This window comes from Zerene cesonia, chromosome 10 (assembly GCF_012273895.1).
Source record: "Zerene cesonia ecotype Mississippi chromosome 10, Zerene_cesonia_1.1, whole genome shotgun sequence".
Classification (NCBI taxonomy): Eukaryota; Metazoa; Arthropoda; class Insecta; order Lepidoptera; family Pieridae; genus Zerene; species Zerene cesonia.
In genome coordinates, this window is record NC_052111.1 from 7794383 (window position 1) to 7806472 (window position 12090).

Consider the following 12090-nt stretch of genomic DNA (forward strand, 5'->3'; position numbering starts at 1 on the left):
ACATGGGGGGGAGGGGTCTGGCTGAGTGTGACAAGATGTGATAAGGGAGGACGGGGGTCTAAGACATCGTGACGTCCGCCGTTAATTATTTTTCGAATTGCGCTAGCTCCGATCCGTCACAACTAGTTTCTTTGTTTTTTCCAATATCCATTAGCAGCAGCAGACTTTTCAAAGTGACCTATGTAAAGTCTAAATCTACAACTAACGGGAGACCAGTCAACAAACTGAATAAATTAACGAACTAAATATATATTTTTAATTCCCAGAATTTGTGTACTATCATTTAGAATTTATCATACTCAGCTTGGCACAGAAAGTACTATGACACAACGTGACAATAGGGGAGAGGGGTCAAAAAAAGCTGATTTTAGCGTGACGTATTTTATGAACGGAAATTAGATATAGAAATTTTAAGCAACAACAGGTTTCATTGGCTCTATAGTCTATACAGATAATATGTGAGAGAATTAAAATATTTAATCCCCTTTGTATAAGGTAGTCGAGCACGCTCTGGCATGAATTGGGCCAGAAGTAGCATTTTGCTGTGTTTCGTCCTTCGAGTGGGGGAGCCGGAGGCCCATATCCTTTTCCTTACCCTTCCCAGTCCATTCCTTTATTCCTCTCGCCAATCCTTTCTTAATCCCTTCCCAATTTAAAGTCGCAATCCATTTATAGTGGCGTACGATCTACAACGGACCTTATGCCTCTCCAAATGTTCATGGGCGGTGTTAGCGCTTACCATCACGCGTCCCACCAGCTCCATTGCCGACTGAGACATAAAAAAAATCTCGCGATCCTAATCAGAATAAACTCATGAAATTATTGTATGGTCACCAATATCAAAAAAGCGTTTTTAATAGATTTAATTTAAATAGATTTATGTCAATAAAATTTAGCTAATTAGCAATATGTATATAAAAAAGGGTAAATTTAAATTTAATCAGGAAAATTTATTATCATTAGTATAATTAGCTAAATTATGCATGATGTGCTCAGTAATTTAGGAATTCACACCGCAATGTAATAATTTTTCTTTACGTTTTCAGTTCTATTTGTGTGAATAATATGTTGCATGTCATGATTGCACTTTATATGATATGTGTGAAAGTGGGCCTAAAGGAGTCGCTTACATACAAACACACAGATCATGCTAAGAGCATGTCAAATATCAATAGATAAACAGCGTGTGCAGTGCGCAGTGTGCAGGTGTGCATACCTTGGTCGCTGACGAATTCGAACAAGCACCCGTGTAGCCCCTTCACTTATGTGGCTTCACGAAACATAGTGGGGTTTTAGTCGGTAGGAATCCGACATAACCCACGACCTCTTCCCCGGGGGTCTGGGCCGTATCTATGTCAGATTTCCCCACTAAAAAAAAAAGAAAAGAAAAAAGGTGTGCATACCTTCATGTGCCGATTGAGCGCGCACTTCTGTATGAAGGCCTGGCTGCACAGCTGGCACTTGTGCGGCTTCTCGCCCGTGTGTATCATGCGGTGGTTGCGCAGGTCCTTGCGCGCCATGAACTTCTTCGGGCACAGGTCGCACGCGTATGGACGCTCGCCTGCAACGTTTCCGCTGACAGTTCGTCATTCGTATTTTGTTTTATGACGTTTCCGACGTCGATTTTTTTATTACGTTTTTAACGTAAAGGATGTACATATTTATGACGTTACTATAGACAGACTTGGTCTTATTCATAAAAAGAAAAATGCTATTTCGAAAGAGTTTTTTTTATGTACCTTTGGTTTTACAACATGCTTTAGTTAATCTCTTATATAAATTGATAAAATTAATCACACTTCACACTAATATTATAAATGTGAAAGTTTTTTTTGTTTGGATGTTTGCGCCAATAACGCTGAAACTACTGGACTGATATTAATGAAATTTGGTATACCGACAGGTTATGAGCTGACTTTGGTGATAGGATACTTTTTGTCCCGATTAAATGCTCCCTTGGGAAAACAGGGAGGTTGATATCCGGCGGAGCCGGGACGCGCGTCTAGTTTATTCATAAGTGTTCTCTAAAAGGTCGATGTAATTTGTGTATTTATCAAATTGCTGCAGCAATAAAAATTCTCAAATAATAATTAAGTATATTAAAAAATTATAAAGTAATAAGTGTGTCCATAGAACTTTTACAAGTTATAAACTATTTTATTGTATCTGCCAAAGTCACAAATGCATTAATAACTAAAATAAATTAATATATAAATAAATGAAAAAAAAGTATCTACCAGTGTCGAGGAAGGTGCTAATTTAAATAATACAAATAATCGTCAGAGTCGCTACTCTAGGATCCGTACAAATACCCAATATAGAGAACATCGACTAAAAAAATCTTTTACTTTTTCAAAAATTTCGAAAAAAAAAAAAAAAAAAAAACATGTCAAGACGTTATTTAAAAAAATTTGTTACCAGTATGTGTTCGCATGTGGATGGCTTGAAAACTCCGACTCTTGAACGTTTTGTCGCACAGTTGACAAGAAAATGGCTTCTCCGCTGAGTGAGACCGCATGTGTTTCACTAGATCTGCCTGAAAGTAAATAGATTGCTTTACATTGATACAAATAAGTATAAAATTCTACAATATAACGTAACATAAAATAAAAACCAATTATGCAACTTCATCCAAAGCGTATAAAAATGTATTAAAAAATATATTACATTATTGGACACTAGATGGCGCTATATTTAACTCACAGACGAACTCAATAAGTCAACAAACAACATACCTTAATATAAAACCGCATATCACACAGCGAGCACGCATAATTCTTAATGCCAGTGTGTCGTATGAGGTGGATCTTGAGGTTGCCGGGCTGAGCGAACTTCTTGCCGCATTGCGAACAGCTGTAGTTCTTTTCGTTGTTGTGCGTCTCCAGGTGCATCTATTTATGGGTGGGGGGAAAGAAAAAAAAATTGTAATGTAAAATTATATAAGAAACTTTACTAACACATATGGATGTATAATCTGAATTAAAATCATCATTATCAGCCCATATCTGTTCCCACTGCAGGGGAGTAGGGACATTTTTATTTATGACATATTCATCCATGGAGATGTTGGGTCATCTGATGGTAAGAGCTAGCACCGTCCATAAAATTTTAAAGAGGCATAAGGTCGGTTGCAGACCTTTCACCTCTACAAATGGATCATCGATTTAAAATTGGAAAGTGATGGGCCAGGGAAGGACTGAGAAGGGCAAGAAAAAGCATAAGGAAAAGAAAATAGTAGCATACATAAGGTGAGTGGGGGAATCGAAGCCCCATATAATTTTCCTTACCCTTCCCAGTCCATTCCTTTATTCCTCTCATCAACCCTTTCTAAATCCGATTCCAAATTAAAGTCGGTAATCCATTTGCATTCGACCTTACGCCTCTCTAAATGAACAGGGGCGGTGGTAGCGCTTACCTTCAGGCGACCCACCAGCTCCATCGCCAATGATTTTATAAAAAAAGATCATGCTCACCTTAAGGTTGTACGCCTGCACGAACTTCGCGTCACACATATGACACTCGTGCTTCTTAATGCCCTCGTGTATCATTTCGTGGTTCTTCAGCACGTTGAGGTAGGCGAAGCTCTTCCCGCACACGCGACACTGGTACTTGCGGTCCGCGTTGTGGATTCGTATGTGACTGCTGAGACTGCGCAGGGATAGGAACGTTTTCTCGCAGTGCTTGCATTTTATGTCCGGCTGAAATTTGTTTTCGATGAATATATTATCCGATTTGAGTTCGATACCGTATTTTTCCTTGTGTGCTAACTAAACACTATCACATCATGTATGACCGTCTAGTTTTTGTTTTCCTGAGTATACCCATCCGCTCCGACTTCGCACTAGTGAAATTACGCATGTATTATACATATAACTTCCTATTGAATCACTCTTTGTATTAAAAAAAAAAAAACATCAAAATCTGTTGTGTAATTTTAAAGTTCTAAGACAAAGCATTCAGACACAGACATATTTTTATTATGGAATATGACTTTGTTTTATGCAATGTAGTGATAAGTTACTTTAAAATATATATTAATTAAAAAATTTGCCACGGCTTTGTATTCTAACGCACCAATAAAAACAATTATTATAATTACAAATTATAATATCCTAATACAAACAAAACATTTAAATTCAAAAACCTACAGACAATTTAATATTTTGCTCAAATACACATGACATGCGACGATAAAGTATAACTAACCTGCTTCCCAAAGTGTCCTCGCATATGTGCCTCGAAGTTCTCGTACTTGTGGAAGCTCTTAGCGCACTTGACGCACTTCATCCGCTCGCGGCGGCGCTGCGCCCCCGCCGGGTCCTTCGGCGGCCGGCCGGGCCCTCGCCTCCGCCGCCGCGCCAGTATCTGACTGTGAAATCCGACTATAGAATGAGGACTTCGACACATGTCCATAAAGTATGAAGTATTGATCATTATTTATGTGATCTGGATATGTAGCTATTGAAAAGTAAGGTTAAATGATAAATGTATGTTTAATGACAACTCAGATGTGCTTCTAGAAGAAGTAAGGAAATATGTGTTTGTAATATTAATTATTAGTAAATTAATTTTACTAATGAGTTATTACTTTTTTTAAGGTTGATTGACTTGTGGTGTTAAATAAACATTCTTCCTTTCTTTCTTTCAGAAAATGTCATATGATGTCCAGTCTGGATTAGAAAGGAAGGCTTTATGTTAGTGAGAAAAATTTTAAAGATCTTTAGCAAAACCTTATTTCATCGTTTTTGACATTACACTAGAGTAATACAGAATAAAACAGAGCTTATGTTTACTTTACTTAAAAATGCACACTTTTTGATGTAGAAGTTCATAAAAAAATCTTAGGTACAGCATCTGAACTAATTTTTGATCATTCTCTCATGTTTAAATTTTTTTTGACTTGTTGTTTGTTTTATATGACTTTCATTATGTTCAAATACATAGGTGAAATGTGCTCTAAGTCTACCCATACCTTATAAGACTAGCAGTGTCTGACGGCATAGTATCTGCACTCAGTGAAGTATCATTCATTGCAGTCTCCTGTATCTTCATTTCTTCACTGATTTCTGTTAGGTTCACTTCAACCAAATCATTGTTTTCTATCTGATGAGCTTCTGCTTTTACCTGAAAGTTGTGTCTTTGTTAAATAGTAAGCAATTACCTCAAACCAACTATATATAGTCCCTCATTACCATTTTACAAACCCTCATAGGAGGCCTGTGTCCCAGCAGTGGGAACATATATGGGCTGATGATGATGATGATGATGAACTATATATAGTACACTGGACAGGCATATAGTAGGGGACTGGCACTACCACTGAGAACACGAATCTAAGACAATGAGACACAGTGACTTCTATCAAAATCTATCAAGTCTTCAAGGAGGATAAGAATAAGAAGAGGATTAAAAATACTAATGTTTACTATAACAATATGAATCTAAAAAAATAAAGCTTTAAAAGGCTAGCTCCACAATACATCATTTGAATAACTAAAATTACGTCTGTGAAATAATTAAATTACCTGTAATTTGCACTGTTGTTTCAATATCACATTGGATCTTACCACTACTTGCTTAAAGTAATATAACTTATTTAAAAGTTCTAAACATGTTTGACAAATTAGCTTCGGCAATGAATCACCATCTGAAATCTGATGAAAACAAATCTGAATTTATTTCATTAAATTGTATGGATGTAGGATTTAACTAAATGAATATTTACAAATAAGTTTCAAAGTTTATTTTGAATGTCCAGTATAGATTCAAGGCAATTCTTCTTGAACTATTCTTACCTCAACAGAAGTACAGTATTTAAATATCCCTGCCGTACACACTGTAAATAAATCTTTCAAAGGTCCTGAATCTGTTAAACAAGCTCGGCAAATTTTCTTAAAATCCAATAGCTGCGCCATTTTTGTGTGCGTACTGTATATATGTAAAATAGGATATTCAAAATTTATCCATAATTTTATTTTATGTACATTCAAATAGAATTTATTTCAATTGTTTGTGTTATTTTTGTTGTTTGCTTTCGTTTACGTATTTTCTTGAACTGTCAAGATGACATTAAAACAAAAAATATATCGTCTGAACCGTCAAACTTCAAAGTCATGTGTCACTTATTATTATTTTTTTTTAAGATTGTATGACTTGGTTATTAGGAAACAACTTGAAATGATTTGTTGAAAGTGTGTTCACAAAGTGATAGAGCGATTTTGCAATACAATGCTATGCTATGGTTAGAAAAGAAATTTTTACACAAAAATATAATTTGAAGTAAAAGAAGGTGTTTAGTATTTGATATAACTTGAAAATATACTGTCCAGTGTACTAATTATGCCTGCACTACCTCTTATTGTAGCGAGCAGCGACAGCGAGAAGATACTTGATTTTAATATAGGCGAACCCTCTATACCTATTCGAAAATATTTAAATATTTCTTTAGGCTTTATTATTATCATTTCAACATTTAACACATAATAAATGTAGGGATTTAAAAGTTTCATAAGTCTATAGTTGTGGCTATAGTGATAATTAGACAAATACATACGTATTTATATTTTAAAATAGGATTATTATATACATAAAAAAGCCGAAAACTTCAATAATTTGACAGTTGACTAAAGCTTAAGAAATAAAAAAATGGGTCAAGTGTGAGTCTGATTCGCGACAGTAATGGTTTCGTACAGTGCCACCAACGAGTCTCAAATTGTCATTGCTGACTACTTTAAGTAGTATGTGTGTTCTATTGCTATCTTTCTAAATTTTATTAGATAAATATGCTGAAAGCTATTAAAAGTGATGCCCGGAATATTATTCTAAAGGTTACAATGAAGCGACGGTGACGGCACCATTCATTTAAGAGATAAATTAGAGAGGCTGTACAAATAAGCTCAACAACAACTTAATGAAAATTTAATTGAGCAACTGCAAAAAAAAATGATTACTCATCCAATCTATGACCGCGCCAACCAATGCTTAACCTGGGATTTTTGTTTGTTATTATAGCAGTATAACATTGGTTTACCCTTTGCGTACAGAGTCCGAAAAAGTAATATTAATTCAGTAGTACTCATTTGTAACAGTGTTGAAAAACAGTACAGAAGGAATAGAATTAGAATGTAATAAAACTTTTTGATTCTTCTTCTGCTTCCTCAGCTAGGTAATAGCTTTAATTTAATTATATGTCGCATTAACATTGGTTATGTATAACCAGCGGTCCGCCCCGGTTTCTCCCGTGGTACATATATATAGCCTATAACCTTCCTCAATAAATGGGCTATCTAACAGTGAAAGAATTTTCAAATCAAAATTAGTATAGATACACAATGTCAGGTTAGTTGTTTAAACAGATATCTTGAATGGATATTATATCTTACATTAAATCTATCTATAATTAATCTTTACAAAACTGTATATGTAACTATTTCCACATTCGTTAAACTTCTTTCAACTTGTTGTAACTTTGGAGTTTTCCGACATAGTAAAGTCAGTGATTCTCAAACTTCAATTAATTCACTGGTTAAAAAAAAAGCCGAACTGCAATATGTACATATTATAATATGTTCATCACCTCATTTTTTTATAATTTTGTATTCTCTTTGCAGAAGTTAATTAAGGATTGAGTACATACGTATTAATTTAATAATACTTTAATATTTTTATGCAAATCATTTTGAAAACATCGTATCTAGATATGTATATAAAAAAAAGGTACATACGTCAATAAAATTATTGTTTACTGAAATACTAACGGATTCTCAAGTACTTTTACCTTACCTTTAAATAATAATAATCATTTAAGCTGTATACAATTGTTCTTCAACGTTTTATATGTCAATGATAAGGGTATTTATTTTATTGTCCTTAAGCCTTGTTTCAAGTATTATGAAACAGTTTTGAAAGATAAAATTCATGCTTATAATTACAACATTCATTATAAATAACGACACATAAATTTAATATATAGAAGGCACCTTTATTAAGTTTCTTAACAAATATTGTTGCGCGTGGTGCATTGATGTTCTTAAAAGACCATTTCAATATACCGTATTATAGTCTGTACGAACATACCTACCGTGAGAAATTGAGGACTGTTGAGGACGGGAGCGGTGGAGTGCGGAGTGCGGAGCATTATCACTGCGTCATCTCAGTCATTGTGGCATTATTGCCTATGCTATACGTTAGGTTATTTATAACATTCCAACAATTCAAAAGTACGATCCAACTATAATGTTTTAACTTTTCTACATACCACAATATAGACTTAAGATTGGTAATTATTTACGGGTGGAATTGTCTTCCAAATAAATAACGAAACAAACCAAAGCATTAATAAATAAGTAAATAATAACTCAGTACAAAAGTGAAACATTGTGTTTTTTAATAATCTCGTTACTGATAACAAGTGCTATACAGAATTAAATTCAGTGACACACGAGTGGTGATACTGAGAACCGGTGTTTTCATTGTTTACAAACAATTGATATCTGAAAAATGAGCGCGAATGGAAACACTGATACGGTACCAATAAGAACAATACCAAGTACTGATAGAATAGAAAATCTAACTCGACGTTTTCATGATGAATTTGGGAGTAAGCCGTCATTCTATGTCCGTGTCCCAGGGCGAGTTAATTTAATTGGTGAACATATTGATTACTGTGGCTATCCAGTCTTACCCATGGCATTGGAACAAGATATTTTGGTTGCGGCTTGTCTGACGAGTGATTCGAAATTATATCTACGTAATATAAATAGTAAATATAATAATTTTGATGTAGAAATTACAAAGTTCGCGGATATGGACATCCAACCAGATTCAAATGGGAAACCATTCTGGTACAACTATGTACTCTGCGGCTTAAAAGGTGCCTTGGAATATTTAAACAATGACTTTAAAAATGGTCTTAAGTTACTTGTAGATGGAAATATTCCTCCCGCATCTGGATTATCAAGTTCCTCCGCACTAGTCAGCGCTGCTTGTTTAGCATTTCTATATGCTCAAAATGCTACGTTAAATAAAATTGAAATAGCTACGTTGTGCGCAAAGAGTGAAAGATATATAGGAACGCAAGGTGGAGGCATGGATCAGGCAATAGCATTTCTTGCAGAAAAATATAGCGCCCAATATATTACTTGGCAACCATTAAATGCAACAGCAGTTGCTTTACCGGAAGAAGCTTCATTCGTCGTGGCTCACAGTTTAGCAGAAGCTAACAAAGCGGCAACAAACGATTATAATAGACGAGTTATAGAATGCAGATTAGCTGCTAAGGTCCTAATAAAAGCTTCTGGTGGTTTAGTAAATCAAAAAATTGTAACGCTAAGCCATGCACAAAAAATATTAAACAAAACACTAGTTGAAATGATTGATTTGGTTAACGAATATTTGCCAAAGGAAATGTATACAAAACCCGAGGTGTGTAATAAATTAGACATTACTGAAAACGAAATGGACACTCTCTATTTAACCCCCAATACACGTCATTTAAAGGAATTCAAACTCAAACAGAGAGCCCTCCATGTTTTTAGCGAAGCCTTGAGAGTTGAAGATTTTCGCAAGGCTTGTACGCAATCCACATCAAATGGGAGTAATGGACACATCAATGGGTCGAATGGTGTAACGGTTAAATCAGATAGTGAATTTGTTGATAAAATATTATTAACCCTTGGGGAATTAATGTCGAGCAGTCATGAAAGTTTACAAACACTCTACGAATGTTCTCATGAGAATTTAGATCGTTTAGTGGACATATCGAAAAAAATGAATGTACATTGTAGATTGACCGGGGCTGGGTGGGGAGGATGCGTAGTTGCTCTCTGTCCGAAAGATAAAGTTGATGAGTATATTCAAATGTTAACAGATGAGTTTTACGTTAAACATTGCGAAATAGAAAAGAGCAAGGCCAGTGTGTATGTTTTCGCAACAACACCAAACTGCGGTGCCTTAATTTACATTTAGATTTCAAATGTCATTATTCATAATTGTTAATATAGAAATTAATGCAAATTTATTTTAGTCATAGTATTTGTAGTATTATGTAATGTGTAGGTAAGTATACAATTTATAAATGCCATTTATTGTGAGCGATTTGTGAAATGAAATCATGATCTAATTTTGATAATAAATTTACAGCGATATGCCATTTAATCTAAAAAAATAAAAGCTATTTTATTATTAGAATATCATATTTTTATTTCAAATATGCAAATGCATTTATATTTTTAAGCGTACGCTTTATTGAAATATCACTTGGTAACTTTAAAACTTAGTTATCACCCATATTGTTACCCCTTATCTCTATTTAATACAACCTAATCGGTTCACGCAGTAAAGAATTATAAGGTAACAAACACAAAAAAAAATACAGATGAAAAGTTTACTTCTGGTTTTTGAAGTCGTATGAAAATCAACTTTCGCAAGAAATATTGTACAAATAATTATTTGTTTTCAGTGCATTTAACCATCTTAACATAAAATAATAATATGTTTATACTTATTACTCTATACATTGTATCGATAAGCGCAAAATTTAAATTACCTGCTGTCATATGCGTGCACACAATTTAAGTTATTTGCATGTAAAATATTATTTTGTTTAAAAATCAAATTAGTAAAATAAAATAAAAACAAAATTTCTTCCAGTGTTTTTCTATTTTAATCCTTAATTTACCAGTTCCCAAATAACATAGTATATTCAAACTAGCTTTATCGCTCAGTGACTTGCTATGTCACTCTGCTTCGTTTAAGTTTACGTTAGTCTCGCGTGGTTTAAATACATGATTTTTCTTTCCTTCTTTGACTTCAATTTTACAAATCATAGATGTTTTTTAAACTACGCGGTAAGAGGTAACAATAGTTTATTGTCGGATATACATAAAATGTATTATTTATATCGTTCGATTGGTACCAATAGTATTTGAGAACGTTTCTTAAGATGTTCATACATTTATGTTATGTAGGTATACAATCAAATAAAGAAGTATCTAAAGCAAAAAGTTTCATAATTTAAATATTTCAAGAAATTGTCTAACGATTTCTGTAAATATTTGTTGTATTTTCCTAGCTTTTGATAGAAAAAAAGTACCAACTACTGTCAGCTACTTTACTGCAAAGTGAAAAACACCGATCACTATTTAAACGTGTACAAAATGTCGAAATAAATAATATAATGATAAGTTCGCGTTTAAAACGACTTTCATTTATAAAAGATTTATAGAATTTTGAGAACAGCTGATTAAACGTACAATCATATCATACTTTCATAAATTAAAAATTTTAAAGGTTCTGTCGAGTGTTTTGATAATAAAGTAAGAAGCAAAAATAGTTATGAATGTATTTTTGCGTCTTACTTTTTGACTACCCTTGACATGTAAAGATCCTTTTCTATGCTATACTCATAACACGAGTTCATAGTTCCTGCGATATAATTCGCTCAAATGCTGACGTCATTTTTGTAATGGTCAGTGGATTGGTATTTTAATAAATCCTATTTGACATGTTATATTATGTAATAGTAATACGGTAGTTTATAATCTTCCATATACGTAGTTAGGTATATAAAAAATATTTTTTAAACAAAGAAAAATAATTTTTCTTAATTTTCTTTGGAAATTTCTAATCAATTACTTCTTAGATCCCCACAGTAAAACAAAACAAAATATAATTGTGTCACTTTAATAATTAATATGACCAACCCGCAATGTCCAATATCTTTAAATAAAAAGATTTTTTATTAAATACTTATTTGTTTAATATAAAGGGTAAGTTTAATAGGGAATATGCATGAAATTTAAATTAGGATGAAATATTTTTTTTCATAAACTTTATTACTTCTCCATTAACCTACTTTTAATATTTTTGGATATAGTTTTTATTTCATCAAGAAATTAATTAATGAAAAGTGCTAAAAAAAGTCTGGGAAATTCAAATATATAAAACGCTACACCATTGGTCAGATCGAACACGTGAACTATGACGTCATAGTACAATAGGTACAACCACGAACAGTGTTGCCAACTTGGATTTTGAAAAAGGCGTAGGCCAGATTAGAAAATTACGTAGAAATAGTAAAATTTCCATATG

General features: G+C 33.4%; 2 protein-coding genes across 2 annotated transcripts in view; one reads left to right on the top strand and one right to left on the bottom strand.

Annotated features, from left to right (window-relative positions):
• The window catches only part of LOC119829632 (zinc finger protein 431-like), an 8034-nt gene extending 1980 nt beyond the window's left edge, over positions 1-6054 (bottom strand). The window contains exons 1-8 of the mRNA XM_038352246.1: positions 5796-6054; positions 5526-5654; positions 4973-5124; positions 4207-4369; positions 3474-3698; positions 2736-2891; positions 2419-2536; positions 1404-1561 (exon numbers count right to left, since the gene is read on the bottom strand). Coding sequence (XP_038208174.1) covers positions 1404-1561; positions 2419-2536; positions 2736-2891; positions 3474-3698; positions 4207-4369; positions 4973-5124; positions 5526-5654; positions 5796-5915 — 1221 coding nt within the window. The 5' untranslated portion in view covers positions 5916-6054. The remainder of the gene's footprint in view (positions 1-1403; positions 1562-2418; positions 2537-2735; positions 2892-3473; positions 3699-4206; positions 4370-4972; positions 5125-5525; positions 5655-5795) is intronic.
• Positions 6055-8132: 2078 nt separating this feature from the next.
• LOC119829714 (N-acetylgalactosamine kinase) lies at positions 8133-10571 on the top strand. The gene has a single exon (XM_038352353.1). It carries the CDS (start codon positions 8500-8502, stop codon positions 9964-9966), a length of 1467 nt encoding a protein of 488 aa, XP_038208281.1. The 5' UTR covers positions 8133-8499; the 3' UTR covers positions 9967-10571.
• Positions 10572-12090: the final 1519 nt, after the last annotated feature.

Coding starts and splice junctions, on each gene's coding strand:
- LOC119829714 (XM_038352353.1), top strand. CDS start 8,500: ATGAGCGCGAATGGAAACACTGATACGGTACCAATAAGAACAATACCA.